Here is a 21,353-nt window from a genome sequence, read left to right as displayed (position 1 = left end):
ATGAGTCCTGTTAGTTTGTTGTTACTCATCCTTGAGCAGGCCTCGCTTGACTTGAATGGGCTGCAGAACCAGTTCCACACAAAGAACCCCCTTGATTGCAGGCTGACTAACAGGTTGTTAACCACTGGCTGATATGACAGCACCCAGATGGATGAATAAGTAACATTGACCGGCCACCCTGAACTTTAACAAGCACTTCTCAGAAGAGAGAGACAATGAATCAAGAGATTAATGCGTTCTATCGAAGTTACTGCTTGGATGTTTTTTCCCTTTGTAACTTTTTGATCCTCACTTCCACTATCAGTTTAATGTGTGTGAACCATCAGGAAAAAACACACTGAACATGAACAGATTTCAGTCTGTTATTAGTGAGATTTAGACTGTGGTGAGAGAAGGCAAATGTCACAAATCCAGCCTTTTAAATAATGACCGTTAAGTTGACTTAATGCAATTGGTTTTCTAAACCTTGTTATTTTTGCACCACAATGGTATCGTGATTTACATAGGGCGTGAACTGTTTTCCCACCCTTCAGTATCTCAAAACCTGCTTGTAAAAGCAGTTTTTGTGTGTATCTGCTCAGCCAGCCCGAGCATGCTCTCTGTTAATTCTGGGTGACGTTAAAACGAGCCCTGTCTTAACACATTCGTGTTTCAGTGGAAGTGAAACTGGCTGTGAAAGCTCCCTATCTTCCCACTGAAGTCCCTTATTCACAAGTTTCTCCTTCTCCCCCTCTTCAGTGCCTCTCTCCTTACTCTACTTTTTTCCCCCTTCCTTTCTTTCTTTCTGTCTCACTCTCAGGCGCACCAGGCTTTTCAGCTTGATAGACTGTCTGTGGCCCCCAGCGATCCCTCTTAATGATCATGAAAACACACCCAGCGTGGCCTGTGTAAGTTCTCTCCGCAGCTCAAATCACGCATTTTCACTGAGTGAGACTTTATTTTGGGTCAATAAAATCTGAATGTGAGAATTGGAAATCTTTTCCTACAGTACACTGTAGAGACATCAAAGATAGAACTGAAACAATTGAGATTAGTCAATTTTAATATACAGCTGTGTTGATAATCTATTATTTTTTTGTTCTTTTTGACATTTATATACATTTATTGGATCCTTAATTCTGCTTGTCTTTGTTTTATATCATTGTAGAGTGAATATCTTTCAGATCTGGACTGTTGATTGGACAATATAGTTTACTGTTAGAAAGCAATTGAGAAGCTGAAGCAGCGGAATATTTTTGTTCATCAGTTATTCATATTTGCAGATAATTTTTCCTAAAATGGACTAATCATTTAATCACCTAATTATTTCAAGTAGATTAGAAATGTAAGTATATTCATTTGAATAGGAAATGCAGTTTACAGTTTTCTGCAATTATTTTCATCTCCAGCTTTTGTTGCAGTAAAACAGAAATGTTCTGTTGCTGCACTGAATGCAGGCAAAAAGTTGAACAAATTTAAAAAGGCTGAAGTTTATATCAAAGGAATAATTCAACGTTTTGTTTGAATCATGCCCATTCACTTTCTTACTAAGACTTAGATGAGAAGATTGGTATGGGGAACAGATTTAAGAATGGTATCAAGTTATATTTGAGTTAGCTTAGCTTAGCACAGAGACTGGAAACAGAGGAAACAGCTAGCCTGGGTCTGTGTGGAAGCACTTATTGGCACCTGTAAAGCTCACCAATCAGCACGTTATATCTTGTTTTTATATTTTGTGCAAAACCTGAATTGTAAAAACAACAAGTTGAACGCGGTTACTTCCTGAGGTGTTGTTGTCACTGTGAGGTTGCCAAGCAATCAGCGGAAACTGGAGGAAGTCAATGAACTTCCTGCGAAGATCTGATGAGGAAATATAGCTCATTTTGAGGATAACTCATAGATATATTTTTTGCGATCAAATGTAAATTGTGTAGTATTAATTATTTAGTATAACAAAATTCCACAGAATAAAAAAAACACCATCATATGGTGCCCTTTCAAATAGCACACAACAAGCCCAAGACATAAGAACGTGTGATAACTGATAGATATTGAGGATTCAATACATTGTCTTCATTTAACGTGGAGAGTTTTCAGGAGTGACGTGTTTTGTTTTTTGTTTTTTTTGTTTGCTTTTAATAGGAGAGCCGTCCGCCAGGTCCAGCTCCGAGCTTCTGCTACCTGCTGTCAGGTCAGGAGAGCTCAGTTGAACCCACTGAGGAGCAAAGGGTGTCGGCGCTCCACCTTCCTCCCACTGAAAGAACCTTACGAGACGTGCTGCAGGTGAAAAGTTTCTCACACAAATTTTTTTTAAATGTGCTTATCTTCAGAAGGTCATGTCATAAGACTGTAATCTAATAATCTTTCAACTTTTTTTTCCCAGAGTGAGCTCAACACCCATCGGTGCAGTTTTGTTGCCACTGTCATATACAAGAGAATACAGGTACTTCTGTTTTTTTGTTATACCACAAAAACACTGATTTGATTTGACTTTAGTCAGAGGAACAAAATAAACAGAGTGTCTTCTGAAGCTCCTCAATCAACCTTTAGAGATCATTTAAACGAACAAACTGATAAGATTCAAGCTCTGACGTAGACACCAGCGTTAATATCGCTGTGTCTATGACAATCTGTGAGGCCTGGCCGCACTTTACAATTGATTGGTGAAACCTTTAAACTTTGACCAAGATGAGATAGCAGATCAGAACAAAGCGATGGACTTTGCCACACGCTCACACCACAGAGTCACAGATACACTTGTGAGTGTTGTTGCACTCCTAAGCCAGCATTGTGTGCAGCTTGTATTAGTGAATGATCTCGTCAAAGCTGTTTACAGGCAATTCTTAGTCAGAAAACTTAACATTTAAATTGTGCGTTGTAAGCTTTCGTTACGTTATGTTTCCTTTACATTGTCTCTTTCTAGGTCACTCTGTGTGTGGGTTTCTAAGTAATTCTGTGTGTCTGTCTCTGCTTCAGAACAGTGATGTAGGCCAAGGTGAGGTTTGGTTGGTGCTGACAGACCCCAGTCTTCAGGACGAGCCGCCCGAGAGGCCATGCAGGCGAACAGTGGCCCTATGTGTGAACACTTCCTGTGTGCTCACTTCCTCTGTCCTCAAAGCACTAAATTCCCCCGCTGCCTGTCACATGTCATTCAGAGATGCCATCAGAGAACATGGTAGTGCTTTATTGTGAATTGACATGCCATTCAATCATTATCTTGTCTGTTGTTTTACCTTACAGGACTGTGTGCATGTTGCCCAAACAGAGGTGGAAAGTAACTGCAGGAGTACTTAGCTATATACACTTCTAATAACTATATCTATATATATATATATACATACATACATACATACATACATACATACATATATGTATGTATATATATATATATATATATATATATATATACATACATACATACATACATACATACATACATACATACATACATACATATATGTATATGTATATGTATACACATACATACATACATACATATATATATATATACATATATATATATATATATACTGTTGGATAGTTTAAAGTTAAATCTGAAAAGTAACCAGTAACTATAGTTTTCATTTAAATGTGTAAGAAAAAGTAAATCTCTTAATGGACTGTAGAGTGTAAAACAAATTCTGTAACTCCATATATTCAAATACTGTACCAAAGTGCAGTGTAGAGGTACTGGTGCTATACTTTTTGCTACTTTATACTTTTATTCCGCTACATTTCAAAAGGAAATATTGTAATTTTACAAGCTACAAAACAGGTATCAATTTTGCATTCAAAACTTTTACTAATAAATGTCACTGCATAGCTTCTTTTTTTCTTTTTTTTACTTGTGCCCTCCTAAATAAATGTTTATACACTGTTAACAGTTCTACCACAGAGAGGTTTCAAATCCTCTAAACTTCTGAGATAGTTTCATCTGAGATGAAGTCAAAGAGGTCAAATAATTTAATATTTAACAAAAAAGCAAATATTAGAGAAAAGTCCAAAAAATGAATACAAATTGAATGAATATAAATAGCAGAATTTGTTTTCCTCTTTTCTGCCTGGGTGAATCATCTCATAATGTCTCAGATCATCATCATCTCAGGTATATCTTATGTCCCGTTGGAGGGGCCCATCCCCAAAGTTGGGGACCACTGAATTAAACTACCCAACAGTACATGAAGCAGTTAAAACTAACGCCATCTCAACCAGCCACCAAAGTCAAATGCTATTTTACTCACTGAACCATATTAGTGATCTTACGTAGTTTATGATGATATATATGTCACAGTCTACTTATGTACTTTTGCTTAAAGTAAATACGATTCTGACTTTAGAACTTTTACTTGTAATGAATTATTTTTACATTGTTGTACTGGTATATCTGCTTCCACTGCTGCACCCTAACATGTCTCCTGGTTTTGGGGATGAGCACAGTCAGTAAATATGGGTGCACATTTCCTATCTAACACTGTGTCTTAATTTCACAGGTGTCCTGCTGTGTGCGGAGCAGTCAGTCATTGAGATGTGCTCTGACGTGGATCCTGAGGGCAGCCTCACATCCACGGACAGGCCACAGTCACTGTCTCAGTCGCTGCCCCAACCTGTGAAACTGGATCCCCTGGGTCTGGAGATCACACCCAACTCACTCTGCACTCTCACTGGTCAGTGTCTACTTTCACTGAGGTTGTCACTGTGGTTTTCATATAGCTCACTTCATCTAAACTGACTCCTCCACAACTTTCCCCAGTATTTTCTCTTCTCAGGGGAGCAAAACCGCTTGTTTTTTTCATATTTACTTAACTGACTCCGCAAAAAGACCTTGATGTGGCTTTAAAGTATTGCTTTCTGCAGTTTGTTAGTCAGTGTCCTCAGGCTGCCATTGTTTGGGACCGTATAAAATAAAAACACATGAAATTTTGTTGGATTGATGTCTATTCCCATGTCATTGTTCAGGGAAGTTAACATGCCTGCCCCACATAAGGGTTTACATTTCAGATGAGGGTGGCATAATATGAAAATAAGTTACAGTTAGAAGGCACATACTATCATTTCCACAAAACATCTATTGCGCACATTGTCAGTTTAGACATTTTAACACTTTAAAACGTTTTAATGTTTGCTAAAACCAGATAAAGCTCAAAAATGAAGACTTTTTGCTATCCTGATTATAACACAGGTAAACTGCTTTTTTGCTTCAGCAGTGACCAGTAATCTCTTAAAATATTGCTTTTTGCTTTCTTTGATTCTCTCCAATTACGTTAATGTAGTTTATAAAAAATAAAAAACAAGCTAAATCAGATAATCTGCATCTGTGTCACAGTTGAGGACAAAGATCGTACTGTGAACCCTCCTGGTTCTGGCCGCTCTGACCATACATGTTTGGTCAGGTGGCTGAAAAAAAATAAAACAAACATATTATCTTTTGCACTCGTGCGTGAATAGTGTCATCTGGAAATTACCAGTGGAAAAAAGGCTCAGACCGGAATGTACGACAACTTTTTATCAGTGTTAAATTCAGTATCTTATTTAAAGCTCTGTGTTTGTGTTTGTGTGGCAGCGGCTCTGGTTGTCAAGCGAGATCGTGTTTAGGCAGGGAGTGCGTCTCTGCTGCATCTATCACTGAAATCAGATAAAAATGAAAGTGATGTTTTTATCTTTTACACTCTGTCCCAAACATACACACACTTTGAAACCTATGCGTAGATCATTTATCAGTGTTTCTTCTAGTTAGGCGTCACTGTTTTCCTTTGGCATCCAACAGCTGCAAATGACAAGAAATGTAAATAAAATTAAAGTTAAAGATGAGCAGATGGCTAGTAGAGATGAGAGCCATGTAGAAAGGTACAACGTGCATAGTTATTAACCCCTAACATTGTGTGTGTGTGTGTGTGTGTGTATATTTAATGTTGATTTTAATGGCTGTATTTCTGTCTGCAGGGGTGATAGTTGGTGTGGATGAGAACACAGCTTACTCCTGGCCGGCCTGCAACCACTGTGGAAGTGACAGTTTAGAGATGTCAGCTCAAAAATCGTAAGTTTTCAAGATTAATCCAAATAACTTCGTCATGGCAAAGCATAACTTTATTTTTATTATATATATATACATCTTCTTTTCATAGTCAAAACTTCCACTGTGTATCTTGTAAGTCGGTGGTGGACAAGCCAGACACAAAGATTCAACTGGAAGTCTTCCTGAGTTCCTCTTCATTAACTGATTGCACTATAAAGGTTAAGGTGAGAACAAGTTTGCATTTGAGAAACATTATGTCATGTTCCCTTCATGATGAATCATACTAAAAAATCCAACCTTTTAGAGGGATAATGACGCATCATTTCACTTTGTAGAACTGTGAGTGCAGAATTCGGAAGCAGCAATATCAATTTTGTTTTGTTTTCTTAGTAGTTTGTAGTAGTCGGGTGTATAAAATTTGCAAGGTGACGATTTTACAATGTCTGGTTGTGTTCAACCAACGCTCCAAGGCCCCATGCAAGACTAATAAAACATCAAATATTCACAGTTTGAGAAGCTGCGAATGCTGAATTTTTGGCATTTTGCTGCAAAAATTGATGAAAATTCAGCTTTCAGGCAGTTATCAGACAGCTTCCCCTCCACCTATGCAACCTTTTTCAAACCCTCCTGACAAGCAAGCAAGTGCTTTTGAGCAAGACATTGAATCCCTACATGTTCCCAAAGCTCATCTTTGCAGTCGACTGTGACACTTGTTGGTACAGAGAATGCAGCCAAACATAAAGATAAAATTCATATTCTGCACGTTAATAGATAATAGAAATAAAATACTTGAAGTGCATCTGCATGATGATATTTTTCTTAATGGGAAACCTGCTGTGACGTTGTAAGTCAAGCAGACTGATAGAACTATCAGTTTTCTTATCAGTCATATGATATTTTAAGCCATGGGTCATTCTTCTTACTCAACAGCTGGCACAGTGTGTAGGTGCAGCATTTAGTTTGACATTACAACATTTAAGGTGATAATTTAAAAAACGTTAATGTCTCTGCACCTTTTTATCTTTCCGACAGCTGCAGCAAAAGACAATCATGTCCGTCCTGAACACTGCAGCTCTGGAGGGTAACGAGGTAGGTCTGTGTTGATACACTGTTACATAACACTGTGCCTGCCTCTCATTGAACTGCACAGTGCATTGATTTTATGTCAATACGTCCTGAAAAGAGTAATCTGTTCATATCTCAGTGATAAAGCTTGTTCTCTACTGAACCAAATTCCCTGAGTCATGCTGGCCATTGATGCAGTTCAAGGAATTTGCAGCCAAAAAGCTCCCCCGCCTTGAGCATTTAGTGATTATTTTTAACTTTTTACGTTGGTTGCACACTGGATATATTCAAATATAACCTCTGAGGCGTGATGCTAATAATGAACATGCAAATATTTTGTAATTTACCTTTGTAGGCATTAAAGTTCTTTCCCCAAGGGGAATGCAGAATAAATAGTCAGATCAGAAAAGAAATACTGCTGACCAGTGAGGAGTGCAAAGGTCAGAGCCTGAAGTGCCCTTCAGTGTTTCTGCAACCACAGCAACATCATCAGACTGGAGAGTGATAGAGGGGAATTATTTTAATGAGCAAAGAGATGAGTTGGCAGCCTAAATAGTAGTAAATAGAAGAGTAATTTGTGGTTGCAGGTGTGAAGTTTTTTGATGCACCGCCTTTTTCAGTTCCCAGAATACGATGTGGAGAACGTCCTGGGAAAAGAGGTGGGCCCCCTAGCAGTCTACGTCCGAGTTGTCACCAGGAAACCGGCTCTGTGGATCGGCCTGGAAGAGGTCTGCCTTGGGGGCGTTCAGAGCTAATGATATCAATCCTCAGGCTTCAGCATGGCTCCAAGGATCTGCACACTAGGCCTTGCTCTGAGCCAGTTTAGCCTCCCCCTCCACCTCCCTCCCCCTTGAAGGCCTCCCTGACAGCTTGAAGTGAACAGGCTGCAAAGAGACAAGGTCTTGTTTGTGTTAATGATATGTGAGCCTGCGGACCAGGAGTTGACAGCCCAAGGGTAGACCAGTGGTATGCAGTCTGTCAAAGCAGCTCACGTGGTTCATCAACTAGGATGTGACTTTTGGCTGTAAACACATTTTTTAAGTGGTCATCTACCTCTGTATGTAATATTTCTGTCTGGTGCTTATTCTGTGTCAATAAAACGTGTATTATTGCTGACTTTCTACTTCCTGTTGCACTTGCTGACTTGTGAAAAAAGAGAAACCTCCAGCTGCTAAACTAGTGCAAACTATTTACCCATGAAGGACTACTCACAGACCAGGCAATTATGCACCTTTTAAGCAATTTTTATTATATGTTTCATAAACAAAAAAATGTTTCAAGGTTTCATACAAACTATATAAAAGATCATGCTCTGGCTCTTATACAAAGTTTGGAATTATAAAACATGTACCATATCATGTAAATGCAGTGGTAAAATAATTTAATACAGAGTAAATCCCACAAAAATATGGCAGCAACATCATATATTTTCCAGTGCCATTATGGTAAGCTTAAAATACATCTGGTACAGATGGTAAGACGAAATTGTCTGTTTGAGGTATGTCTCCTAAAAAGCTCAGTTCGTAGAAGAAAGTGACACATGAATTTTGTCACCGGCTCTCACCCGTGGAGGAGCCCACATAGGAGGAGTTGGGTATCTGCTTGAAGAACTCCCTGAGCCCGGTGAGCTCTCTGGTTAGCTGCTCGATATTTTTGTGAAGCCTGTCGTTCTCAGAGGACAGTTCAAGCAGCTTCTGCTGCATCTCCACGTTGCGCATCTTGGCTTTGTCCCTGCTTTTCCTCACTGCAATGTTATTCCTCTCTCGCCTCTGACGGTACTCCATGCTGTACCTGTCCACTGCCTTTTTGCTCTTTTCCCTCCCCATCTTCCGCGGGGAGGATTTGGCCGAGCTGCCAGCGGAGACGGGCTCCGGGGTCGTCGGTGGGGTCGGCTGCCCCGTGGGGAGGCTGACAGAGGTCTGAGCGCAGTTTTCGATCTGGGAGGGCAGGGATGAGGACATGTCGCTGTCACTCCAGTCGGACTCCTGCTTGATAGGTGCGCTGAACACCCCCTTATCCAGCCCGCTGTCCGCTTTCCTCTCGGCGGTGTACCCGCTTGACAGCTGATGCATGCCGCCGGGCAGCACCGTGGAGCTCGGCATGTTGTAGAAATCCGCCTTCTCCTGCTTCACAGTGTTGAACAGGTCGAGGAAGAGCTCATCGTTGCAGAGCTCCAGGTTGGGCACGGCTGTCATCGACTCGATGTACTGGCTGAAGTCGATGGCACTCTCGTCGTCGTACATGGCAGGGGCGGTGCTCAGCTCCACCATGGTGCCGTCCTCGCCTGCGCCGCCGTCCACGCTCCTGCTGCCCGGCTTGCAGACCCCCTGCTGCGGCCCACTCAGCTTGGCGCTCTCGTAGAAGTTAGCAGGCTCCATCGCCCAACTCATGCTGCATGGTGGAGACACGCAGTGAGAGTCCAGGCTGTATATGTCACACATGAACTCTGGTGACTTGTCCACGTGGTTTTAGGAAAAGGAATTGTTCAAATGTGACCCACAGATGTGACAGCTGCTCTGTACACACAAACCACCTTGCAGTTGTTTCACTTTCTCCCTGTTTTTGTTTTTAAAAAGGTCTTCTTTGGCTTCTGTTTTTTTTTTAATCCCTTGGTGTTGACTGTCAGGGCGCTGTCATTTAAAAAAGAAATCACCAGTAAACACTATTTGACATGAGACCTCACCTCTCTGAAGCCTCTCTAACTTTCGCGGAGTGTTTTGTATCCTTGCCCCCCCCGTGACGTCACATGCACCTCCCCGTCACGAGCCAGTCAAGTTAAGACAGGAGTCACGTGGCGCCCCTCCACTTCCCATTTGAGGAGAGTAGGGCGTGTTGTGGCTCTTCATGCCACCCACCTTTTTTTTTTTTTTTTTTTACTACGAGTGTATGAATGGCTCAGAGTTGTTTACATATCGTACTGTAGGGTGTTTGAGATTACCTTTAATTAAAATGTCCGTCCCCAAAAGTGGCACAATGTACAAACAGTGTGTGATAAAAGTGTAACAGTGGCGGGAAACAACCACCAAGACAAAGACATACTCTCTCTCTCTCTTTTCTTATTTTAGGCTGCCATTAATCTTACAGACAGGCATTCATAATTTATAATAGCATGTATTATTATTATCACGAGGATGTGTGACCTGTCAGGGTAGCTGATGCACTTATTTTAAAATATACTAGCTGATAAAAATATAAATTGTTTATCGGAATCAGCTTTATTTATATGCACAGGTTAAAATCAAACACTCACTGCCCCTCTTTATTAGGTTCACCTGTGCAATCCAGTGCAATCCAATACAACAACTCTGCTTTAAATTCTACATTTATGAAGTTTATACATTTTCAGTTTTTGTTGACATTGTCAGGAACGTGATCATTCTACTTTGTTTATTATTGAGGGGATGTTGGTGTATTAGGGTACATTATATTGAATGGTGTTCCTAATATGAGTAGACAAAATATTAGGAACACCATTCAATATAATGCACCCCAGTACGCCACCAGATCACTTAGTACGACCTCAGTGATAAACATGAAGCAGAATGATCACTGAATTGAAGGTGGTTGATAGGTTTTCTATAAGTGATACACAAAGTTTCTGCTGATTATGTTATCCTATAAATGTTATTTTTATAAAGCCACCTTAAATGACACACATGTTCTGACACTTCTCGGAAATGCTCCCATGTTTTTTTCCTCCCCCTTCAGGAAGTGTGCTGTAATTTTCCTTCCTCATGGTCCTTTTTCAAATGTAAAGTGCGCCACATGGTGGTCAATTTCATATCTAAGTCTGTGGCTTACTTGGCCCTTCAGCTGGTCATTTGGTCATTTAGCAACAAAAAGAGAAAAACTTAATTTTCTTATTTTCCCCAATTTTCGTGATATATTTCCACACTTATCATCACGCTGTCTCTAAACTGACAGAAAATAATCAGCTATATTGGGTATATTTTTGTTTGTTTGGCAAATGTGTAATAGATGTTACCATCAAACTTATTTTTTTGTTTTGTTTGTTTTTACCAAGTTCTTTATGCATGAGTCAAGAATAACTAAATACACAACAAACCTTTTTTGATAGTCTTCAAAAGTTGTTTTTACTTCTTTCAATAAGGTTTAACATGACAGAAAGCATCCAAAACATCCCTGATTTAAAATACAATTATATACACTGTGGAGTAATATACAAATACACTTTTTGTCTGTCATAGTGTTGTAAACAATTATTCATCTCAGTGAGTTATTTTATCAAAGTGTCTTTATTGTCATTATATTGTGAATGTGTGTATTTTAATACACTTGTTTACTTCTATATGTAGCCTAGTTTTTTAATCTTATATATTTCAATTGTCAGTTATTTAGACATGTATACATATTTGTTTTGTTGACGTTTTAAAAATTACATTAAAGTTTGTCAATAAAGCTAAGATGAGAAAAAAAACACAAAAAAAACTCTTGGCCCATTGGACCAAACCAAATCAGCTCAGGATATAAAGAAGCATAAAGAGACGTGCAGGTTCTGCGGTTCCTATTTTAAATTTAATCTAGAAGAAAATACGTATTTTCAGGCTTGATTTAAACTATTTTCTCTGTGCTAAGACATTCAGTCATCTTCAGCTAAAGTCGTAAGAGGTAAAAGTCCACATAACCCCCCCCACACACACACACTGCAGTGCAGGAGTCGGCCGGATAGAGAAGAACCACTCTGGCCTCTGATTGGTCCAAAGTTCCCCGCGAAAATTACGTCACTCGCAGTTTCGCGCCACATCTGCAGCCGTCGGACGCACACAGAAGAAGAGGTAACAATAGACTTTAGTTTCATTACTTTATCATTAATTAATCCGCTCATTAAATTGACTCTAATCAGAGTGTCTGTTATTAAACATGTTTATTGTGCATGAACGTGTTATTTTATTGATATACGCTTTTAAAAAAACTTTTAAATCAAGCCAAACAGTCCAAGTCAGCTTCAGGTTATTGTTTCCTGTGCAGCCACATGTCAAATGGTGGAAACTGCATTGTAAAGTTATTGAAATATCACCGTAAAAAGTCGCAAAACACTTCAAACCAAACTGAAAAGACGTGAGAGCAGATTGTGATTAACATTAAAACTTTATTCTGGATAATCTGATGCTAATTTATTGATGAGTAAACATGTAATGTAAGTCAGTTGGCCAAGTGATGTGAACTGTCATGTAAGTGATTTAATGAAAATAATCACTAACATAACTGAATAAACGGATATGATGTGAGTTTATGGCATGTTTTGGACTTGTATACGTTTGCATGTGTCAAGTTTTGTACCGTTAATGTGATGAAATGAGTGAAAATATATGACATGAAAATATGAATATAATACAAGCATATGAATCCACTTACATAATTACATAAAAACAATTTTCTGTTAACATATCAAGTACAATTTAGAAATCAACTCAGTTTAGTTGCAGTATTTTCAGGGATGTATGCAACACAGCTGACTGTGCCCTGCGTCTCCTGCAAGGCTGAACAGACTAACTTCAACACAAAACTACACAGAGGAAAGGAAGACATTGATAAGACTCTGGCAATCACCACTTCACCAATGTAAAACCACAAACTCTTAGATCTACCTCCAACGCTGAGCCTCTTATAAAATGTTGTGGCAACACACATCAAAGTCTTATTAAAAGACAAGAATCTGTCTTTCTGACCTCCCATCGAAACACAAGCACAACCAAACATGCTTCACTCCTCTTTCCAAGTTTATTTGTCAGGTTGAAGAGATCTTACCACCAGATGTTGTCTTTTCATACTTAAAACAATATTTGAATACTTTGTCTTCCCCTTCTAGACAAGTTTAATACTAAAATTAATCCTTTTAATCTGTAGATACTGTATCAACAATGTCTTCACCATCATCAACCCCTGGCCGTAAACGTGGAAGGAACACCAACCCTCCTACACGTAAGTTCATTTCTTTCCTTTTCCTTTGGTTTAAATTAAATTCAACTTTTTGCTAAACAGTCTTAAGTTTCAGCTGAAGTGTCGATCAGACGTCCATGTGCCTGTTTCTGTCTGTGTGTAATGTTACAAATTTCTCCTCATGTCATGTGAAACTTCAGCCAGCAGTGAAGGCCCCACCTCACCTCCATCGCAGCGGCGCAGAGGTCAGGACTCGTCCAATGGGGACCTGATGCCCATGCCCACGTCTCCGGCTACTGACATGCTCAGTCCCGCTGTGCAGGACACTTCTCTGTTCTCCAGCCCACGACCATCAGGTACTGAAGATAACACGTGTGTCCAGTTTAAGTCGTTTTAGCCTTTTAGGTTTAATGATCTTTGGGAGTCACACTTTATGATTCCCATGTGGTATAAACGTCTGTCTCTCTTTAACAGTTCAACCCACTGAAGTGGACATGAGCTCCCCTCTGATGTACGGGACTCCCAGTTCCAGAGTCGAGGGAACTCCCCGTAGTGGTGTACGCGGTACACCAGCCAGGCAGCGTCCTGATCTGGGCTCAGTCAGGAAGGCTCCACAAGTCGATCTTCACTCTGAACCGGTCAGTGGAGGAGGGCTCAAGAATATTTCTAAGAATTGTTTAAGCTGTAATTTTCATGCATACATGAGGATGACCAACTCAGTAGCTAACTCTGTTCATCGTCTACTTCCAGCCAAGTGCTGACGGTGCAGTCGCCAGCGAGCCAAATGCGGGTCAGAAACTGGTCATCTGGGGGACTGATGTCAATGTCGGGGTCTGCAAAGAGAAGTTTCAGGTATGAAAGAACAAAACCAAACTGTTCTAGTAGAAACCATGAGTCTCAGTCCGTAAGATTTATCGTTTGTATCTTTTGCGTCACTTTGTTTGCAGAGGTTCCTGCAGAGGTTCATCGACCCAACCTCCACTGAAGATGAGAATGCTGGTCTGGACCTGAACGAGCCTTTATACATGCAGAAACTGGAAGAGGTGCGCTAGTTATATCTGTTTACTACAATGTGCTTCTTTTTTTCAAGAATTGAGCCTTAACCTCAAAGGAAATCTGTTTTAGTTTTAAACATTAATTTGACTGTTTTTCTCCCACAGATCAGTGTTGTTGGTGATCCAGTGCTGAATGTGAACTGTCTCCATATTCAGTCCTTTGATGCAGAACTTTACAGGCAGCTCATCTGCTACCCACAGGTATTGACCCTTTATTTTATAATCATATTCAGTTTGAACAGTTTTCATTTATTAATTTTTTTGTGAGGAGGGGGGGATTATTGCCTCAGATGGACAATAGAGCTGATGGATTGAGCTGTTGGCACATTGCAGCATGATTTCCCACATTTTATACATCACAGTGTAAGGGAAACTGACCGTTGGAAGTATCACATCTTATTTATCGGATGTTTTTAGGCATCAGATTGGTTTTAAGTTCAGTGATACTTCTCTCGTCGGTGTTCTGACATATTGATGTTAATGAGTGTGTTCCTTTGGCAGGAAGTCATCCCAACCTTCGACATGGCAGTGAACGAGCTTTTCTTTGAGCGTTTCCCCGACTCCATCCTGGAATTTCAGATCCAAGTCCGCCCCTACAACGCCCTGAAAACCAGAAACATGAGGAGCCTGAACCCAGAAGGTGTGTGGATTTATGATCCCGGGCCATGTCACCTACAAAGTGACATCACACTTATTGAGGCTGCAGTTTCTAACATATTCTATCCCATATTTAGTGTGGGATTTTTGTGAACATTGTTTCTTGTTTTGATAAAATGTGAGGTATCAGCTTCGGTGCGCCTTCTGTCTTGCCTCTGCAGACATCGATCAGCTGATCACTATCAGCGGCATGGTGATCCGCACCTCGCAGCTCATCCCCGAGATGCAGGAGGCTTTCTTCCAGTGCCAGGTGTGCGCCTTCAGCACCCGCGTGGAGGTGGATCGCGGTCGCATCGCTGAGCCGGCTGTTTGTCGCCACTGCAACACTACCCACAGCCTGGCGCTCATACACAATCGCTCCCTCTTTTCAGACAAACAGATGGTGAGAGTCTGATGGGGTTGGTTATGGGGCAGATTGCTTACAGTAAATGACACCTAATCTCAGAATATGTCAAGTATTAATTAGTGGTGTGTTGCTGTAGAGGTCACAACATCTGTTCTTTTTATTGATCTTCCATTAACACAGGTGAAAATTCAGGAGTCTCCGGAAGACATGCCAGCTGGTCAGACTCCTCACACAACTGTTGTCTATGCTCACAATGACCTGGTGGATAAAGTGCAGCCAGGAGACAGAATAAACATCACAGGTAAACTAAATCTCTACAGCTAGGGCTGCAACTAAGGATAATTATCCTTATTGACTAATCTATAAAACATGAAGGAAGTGGTAAAAATTGACATTCTTGGAGCACAAAGTCACTTTTATAAATAGCTTGTTTTGTCCAACTAATAGCCCAAAACTCAGATGTTCAAAATGTAGTTAATATGAAGCAGAAACAAAATTATATTTGAGTCATGGAACTGGACAATTGATGCAAATGATAACCTGATTGCTTGAATAGTTGCCATTGATTTTTCTGCTAATAGACTTAGTCATTTTAGCTTTAATTTAATCTGTAAAATTATAAGAACCAGAGCTGTCTCCATATTTCTTCAGGTCTACAACTATAGATTATTCACATTATCGATTAATCTGCTTGATTATTTGTGTGGTCTGTGAAACATGTCAAACACAACTTTTCAGAACTGCAGGTGAATTTTCAAAATATATATATATATATTTTTTAAAGCTGACAAACAGCCCAAAACCAAAAGATAGTGATGTTTTGGAAGCTAGAACCAGTGAATGTTAGTTATTTTTGCTTTAAAATTTTGCTTGAACAATTATTTAATCATTTCAATTCATTCAATCATTTTAACTTTAGTTCTTAGAAAGCCAGTTAAATCAGTCCAGTTTTCACTTCTCCACACATATCCTAACAGCTTCCCAAATGTCCCCACAGGTATCTACAGAGCGGTGCCCATGCGCCCGAACCCACGTCAGAGCAACGTGAAGTCTGTGTACAAAACTCACATTGACACCATCCACTTCCGCAAGACTGACGAGAAGCGGCTGCACGGTATGGACGAAGACGCCGAACAGAAGCTCTTCACCGAAGACCGGGTGCAGACCCTGAAGGAGCTGGCAGCCAAACCAGATGTCTATGAACGCCTCTCCTCCGCCCTGGCACCCAGTATCTATGAACATGAGGACATCAAGAAGGTGTGTGTGTGTGTTGCAAGCCATAGGAGTATTTCAAATTTGAGAAAATTCTCCCACTTAAACGAGGTAAACAGTCCATTGGATTAGCTGAACATACTTTGTCATAAAGCTGAAGCTTACACACCATATCAAAAGTTGACAGCGAAAAAGACAGCGATTCACAGGTGCAATTAATAACTTTAATGACTCTTGTGCATACTGGATTACTTGGTTGATTCAGTGTCATTGAGGAGGGAAAATGAAATTAATGAGTTGACTGTCAGTTAGTTTCCTTTGGAATGAACTGAGTACCCAAATCAAGATAATGAGATAAAGATGTTAACATAAGTACAGTGATGTATCACATGAATCAGCTGTGATTTCAGTGGTCACAGAAAGCCATTTTTCAGGTAGGTCTAATATCTGCCTCATTAATAGCTTTGACTTCACAGAGCCAGAATAATGATGGAGGGATTACCCTGAGATTCATACATTTTTATACCTACTTGAAATTGTTTAGGATATAGGATGCGTCTCTCTCCCCAAAACAAATTCGGACAAAAATGTGGCACTTCATTGATTTTTAAAAACAGAAAATGTGCCTCATGGTTAATTTTAGTTAAAAATATACAGAGTTCAGCATGAAGCCTTCATCATCAGAGCTTGTATAACAGCAGTGGACACATCATGCAATCAGGTCAAATAATTTAAAAAATGAATAACCCAAATTTAATAATGAAAAAAAGAGAAATGTGATGGAAACCCTTTGTTTATCTCACTCAGTTTGAATTATTAAATAAGTTCAGTAGACTATCTGAAACAGGAAAACACTGAAGTCTTACATAATATAATAATGTAAACACCAGGTGATCTCTAATGTGCATCTAACATGATGTATAAATGCTTGTAGATGTGTTACAACAACTCTTTCTTCTCTTGTTCAGGGCATCCTGCTGCAGCTGTTTGGCGGCGCTCGTAAGGACTTCAGTCAGACCGGCCGCGGCAACTTCCGCGCAGAGGTGAACATCCTCCTCTGCGGAGACCCCGGCACCAGCAAGTCCCAGCTGCTGCAGTACGTATTCAACCTGGTGCCCCGCGGACAGTACACGTCAGGAAAGGGCTCCAGCGCTGTGGGTCTCACCGCCTACGTGATGAAGGACCCAGAGACCCGGCAGCTGGTCCTGCAGACCGGAGCTCTGGTGCTGAGCGACAATGGCATCTGCTGCATCGACGAGTTTGACAAGATGAGCGACAGCACGCGCTCTGTGCTGCACGAGGTCATGGAACAGCAGACTCTCTCCATCGCCAAGGTGCGTTTGACAAATTGATAAACGTTTTTGAATCAAAGATGGAAACTTAAGAGGAGAAAAATAACAAGCTGTAATTTTTCATATGGTTTCTTTTCTTTTATGTCTGCAGGCTGGAATCATTTGTCAGTTGAACGCCCGCACCGCTGTGTTGGCCGCCGCCAACCCCATCGAATCTCAGTGGAACCCCAAAAAGACTACGATTGAGAACATTCAGCTTCCTCACACACTTCTGTCCAGGTTAATACAACCATTCAGCTCAATCGCACTGAAAACAACTGGTAGAAAATGATTTTTGCAACGTTGATCATTGATAAAAACGTTGCGAAATAGTTGGACGACGTTTAACAACTACAAAAGAGATCTGAAATCAGCATTTTCATACAGTTTGAGTTTTCAAAGCAGTATGAGATCATCTGTACCCAATGTGCAGACATACCAGTAAAAACATGTTAAGTATGTACATTGATATTTGATAAATGAGCTAAAAGGAGAGACAACCTTCATGTCATCTTTTTACCATGATGTGCTTTTTTCCTTTCCATCTGGTTTCCTCAGTTGTCACGTTTCAGCCTCTGAACATAAAAATTTGTGCCCCATCAGATTTGACCTCATCTTCCTGATGCTCGACCCCCAAGACGAGGCTTATGACCGCAGGCTTGCCCACCACCTGGTGGCGCTGTACTACCAGAGCGAGGAGCAGATAGAGGAGGAGTACCTCGACATGGCTGTGTTGAAGGACTACATCGCATACGCACGCACGTACATAAGTCCAAGACTGAGTGAGGAGGCCAGCCAGGCGCTGATCGAGGTTTGTTTTCTCTATGCATTTTCAGTGTTTAAGCTTTCCAGTCAGTTTTGGCTAATAATTCACCCGTCAGCCTTTTAGATTCAGAGCTTTACCTTGTGCATGTTTGTTTCTCAGGCCTACGTGGACATGAGGAAGATCGGCAGCGGTCGAGGGATGGTGTCAGCCTACCCCAGACAGCTGGAGTCCCTGATCCGCTTGGCAGAGGCCCACGCCAAGGTCCGCTTCTCTGAGAAGGTGGAGACCATCGACGTGGAGGAGGCCAAGCGGCTACACAGAGAGGCCCTCAAACAGTCGGCCACTGACCCCAGGACAGGATTTGTTGACATCTCTATTCTCACAACAGGTATGTTTGAAGGGCTGCATGAATATTCAGTTGCTTTAGATGAGTTTTGAGAATATTTATCGAGCCGTCATGTGATATTCTGACTATCATGTTAAGATTAATAGCAGTCATAGTGACCCAAAGTGGTGTTAGTACCAACTCCAACTGACTTGAATGATAATTTTTAGCCTTTCGAGCTGCTTTGTGGTCAATTATGTTTTTCTCATAACAAAAGCAAATCACCATGGAAACAGTGTATTTCATTCTGTTGTTTTCTGATCGCAGGTATGAGCGCCACCGCACGCAAGCGTAAAGAGGACATCGCTCAGGCTCTAAAGAAACTGATCGAGGCTAAAGGAAAGACCCCTGCCATGAAATACCAGCAGCTGCTTGACGACCTCCGAGGACAGTCTGAAACTGTAAATATTTCATTTTTGCTTTTCATTTTCAGCTTTAATGTTTTATTACAGTTAAATCAAAGCAGGAAACTTCACTTTCATCTCTCTACTACTACTTCAGAGCTGTGAGAACTTAATTTTTAGTGTGTGACAGTGATGTAAATTACATTAATGATCCATTCGAGGTCAGCTAGCTGCTTTTGGACTGTAAAAGTGCCAAGGGAAGACGATCTGCAGTCTGTGTGACATTAGTGAAGTGAAATGTTGTGGTTCCTCTCATAGTAAATAGAAAATGAAAGGTTTAACATAACTTCACTATAGTGTTCATGTAATGATTCAAGTCATCCAAGTAGAAGAAAAAGCTATGAAACATTTTACACTAACGTTTTAAAGACTGTACATCATCCATATTTCATCAACACTTTCTGTACTGACTTGTGTCTCTGTCGCTTTTGCTTCAGGCGATCACTAAGGAGCTGTTTGATGAGGCGCTACGGGCCCTGGCTGACGAGGATTACTTGACAGTCACTGGAAAGACTGTTCGTCTCCTCGCCTGAGGCGCACCCTGCAATTATGTACAGTCCTTTATTTTAAATCTTATCCTGTGTCAAGTTCTTTCATGTGCTGTTAAAAAAAAATATGGTCTAATGAAACCACCATATGTGTTCTGGATGTCTCAGATGTGTGAAAATCCCTGGACTTTGGAGACATGATTCAGATTTACCAGATGACTCATGATTCAGACTTTGGTGTCCTGTTTAAAGAAAAGAAGAAGAAACCAAAACACAGATTTACTGGCAATTAATAGAGCTAATATTTAAAAGCGCTTGTATCTCATTTGTTGACCCGATGTCACGTAATGCTCTTGCTGTTTTTGTGTTTGTGTATGATTAAAAAAAGCTCAATGCATTCAATACTTTGTTTCTTTTCAACTTGTACATTGTAATCACTGAGTGTTAATGTTACTTGGTTGGGGGGGGGGGGGTTGGGACACGTTCTAAAGCAAGCTTGAGATGTAGAGGTTGTTCATTTTCTATCATTTTAGAGTCCACTTTTGAATTGTCATTGTAGCTTTTGTTTACTGCCTGTTAATAAAAGAATAAAATGCTGCTCACTGAAAACGGCTGGAAAGTATTTTGTCACCAGTAGTTGTAGTTAAATGAGAAATGTATACTGTTTTTGCAGGGTGCATTATGTCTTTGAGTAGATATAAACAAGAGATTTTGGCTTCTCAGGTTGTTTGGTTTAGTAGTTTTTCAGGCCTTGAAGAAGTAAAACTACTATTCTACAAGAAAGAAAACGCTGGTCATGTCATCGGTGATATTTTTGGGAATTTGGAGCTTTTATGGAGATGACTACATTCTACAGTTAAACCTGGTGATAGTTATTACATGGCTTTTTAGTGCCAAAGTCCCTCTTTTTGATGCTATACATTCACCACAGCTCAACAGAGAAACGCAAAGAGGGAATTTGATGCTGAATACTATGAAAAATAACTAAGAGATGCTGGCTAAAATCCACAAGACTCCTGTGAAAGTTTAACTGAAGCTAATATGAAGCTTCAGTCACTCAAATGAGTCAAATCAAGTAGATATGTTAGTGCCAAATTCCTCTTTTTGTTACTATACTTCCACTGCAGCTTGACAGGGAACCACTGCCTGAGCCTGTGGAAACACAAAGAGGGAAATTGATGCTAAAAGGAAAAAATGTGGCAGAAACCCATTTAACCCTTACATACTGTTCAGGGTCAAATGTGACTAATTTTTATATTTGAGAGCTTTAAAAACACTCTATACACATTTCTTTTAGTCAGACTTTTCCTAACGTGACCCAGAGTTTACATAAATGGAAATGAAATGCATCTTCTTTTTTGTGTGCAGCTGATACACATTTTTATATACACAAATGTGAACTGTGTTTATTACAATTTAAAAAAAAAAAAAAAAATGAAACAGCATTAAAACATGTTCTTCAAATTCTATATAATGTTCACCTGGACCATAAAACAGTGATTGTGAACGTCTTTTTCATTTGATTAATCAAATATGTAATGTTTAATGACTGATAGGGGCATCTATGAATTTGAATTGATGTAGGGACTAATCATGAGTCAGAATATGAACAGGCAGGGGCGATTTTAGACCCTTTTTAAGCACCCCTAAACAACAATGCTCCAGGTTAAAATGGTTTTATTAACAGGTTTAATGTACTTTGGATAGCTCTGTCATTAATATTGCCTTTCCCCCAGAGTTCAGAGTAACTA

The 21,353-nt window shown here is 40.2% G+C and overlaps 3 protein-coding genes across 3 annotated transcripts in view; 2 read left to right on the top strand and 1 right to left on the bottom strand.

Annotated features, from left to right (window-relative positions):
* Window positions 1–8,131, top strand: part of spidr (scaffold protein involved in DNA repair) — a 30,042-nt gene extending 21,911 nt beyond the window's left edge. Inside the window, exons 12-20 of the mRNA XM_062428924.1 lie at window positions 800–887; window positions 2,122–2,262; window positions 2,363–2,422; window positions 2,956–3,154; window positions 4,470–4,643; window positions 5,920–6,013; window positions 6,102–6,216; window positions 7,025–7,081; window positions 7,678–8,131. Of these exons, the coding sequence (XP_062284908.1) occupies window positions 800–887; window positions 2,122–2,262; window positions 2,363–2,422; window positions 2,956–3,154; window positions 4,470–4,643; window positions 5,920–6,013; window positions 6,102–6,216; window positions 7,025–7,081; window positions 7,678–7,812 (1,063 nt within the window). The 3' untranslated portion in view covers window positions 7,813–8,131. The remainder of the gene's footprint in view (window positions 1–799; window positions 888–2,121; window positions 2,263–2,362; window positions 2,423–2,955; window positions 3,155–4,469; window positions 4,644–5,919; window positions 6,014–6,101; window positions 6,217–7,024; window positions 7,082–7,677) is intronic.
* Window positions 8,132–8,292: 161 nt separating this feature from the next.
* Window positions 8,293–9,746, bottom strand: cebpd (CCAAT enhancer binding protein delta). Its single transcript, XM_062429507.1, has one exon. The coding sequence runs from the start codon at window positions 9,496–9,498 to the stop codon at window positions 8,608–8,610; it is 891 nt and encodes a 296-aa protein (XP_062285491.1). The 5' UTR covers window positions 9,499–9,746; the 3' UTR covers window positions 8,293–8,607.
* Window positions 9,747–11,821: 2,075 nt separating this feature from the next.
* mcm4 (minichromosome maintenance complex component 4) lies at window positions 11,822–20,058 on the top strand. The gene is made up of 17 exons (XM_062428816.1): window positions 11,822–11,853; window positions 12,926–13,000; window positions 13,159–13,314; window positions 13,433–13,596; window positions 13,709–13,810; window positions 13,906–14,001; window positions 14,119–14,214; window positions 14,515–14,653; window positions 14,832–15,052; window positions 15,197–15,317; window positions 16,014–16,273; window positions 17,197–17,562; window positions 17,672–17,799; window positions 18,163–18,370; window positions 18,485–18,713; window positions 18,978–19,111; window positions 19,552–20,058. The coding sequence occupies exons 2-17, from the start codon at window positions 12,940–12,942 to the stop codon at window positions 19,645–19,647; spliced, it is 2,577 nt and encodes an 858-aa protein (XP_062284800.1). The 5' UTR covers window positions 11,822–11,853; window positions 12,926–12,939; the 3' UTR covers window positions 19,648–20,058.
* Window positions 20,059–21,353: the final 1,295 nt, after the last annotated feature.

This window comes from Scomber scombrus, chromosome 11 (assembly GCF_963691925.1).
Source record: "Scomber scombrus chromosome 11, fScoSco1.1, whole genome shotgun sequence".
NCBI classification, from domain to species: Eukaryota; Metazoa; Chordata; class Actinopteri; order Scombriformes; family Scombridae; genus Scomber; species Scomber scombrus.
The sequence above is the reverse complement of the archived record's forward strand: the minus strand, read 5'-3'. Positions and strand labels throughout refer to the sequence as shown.

What these genes read in the sequence shown, in the direction of transcription:
- cebpd (XM_062429507.1), bottom strand. Translation starts at nt 9,498, where the DNA reads ATGTGTGACATATACAGCCTGGACTCTCACTGCGTGTCTCCACCATGC.
- mcm4 (XM_062428816.1), top strand. Translation starts at nt 12,940, where the DNA reads ATGTCTTCACCATCATCAACCCCTGGCCGTAAACGTGGAAGGAACACC. An exon ending in GAGGAGCCTGAACCCAGAAG is followed by an intron (nt 14,654 to 14,831) that starts GTGTGTGGATTT and finishes TTGCCTCTGCAG; the next exon opens with ACATCGATCAGCTGATCACT. An exon ending in CCTCACACACTTCTGTCCAG is followed by an intron (nt 17,800 to 18,162) that starts GTTAATACAACC and finishes GTGCCCCATCAG; the next exon opens with ATTTGACCTCATCTTCCTGA.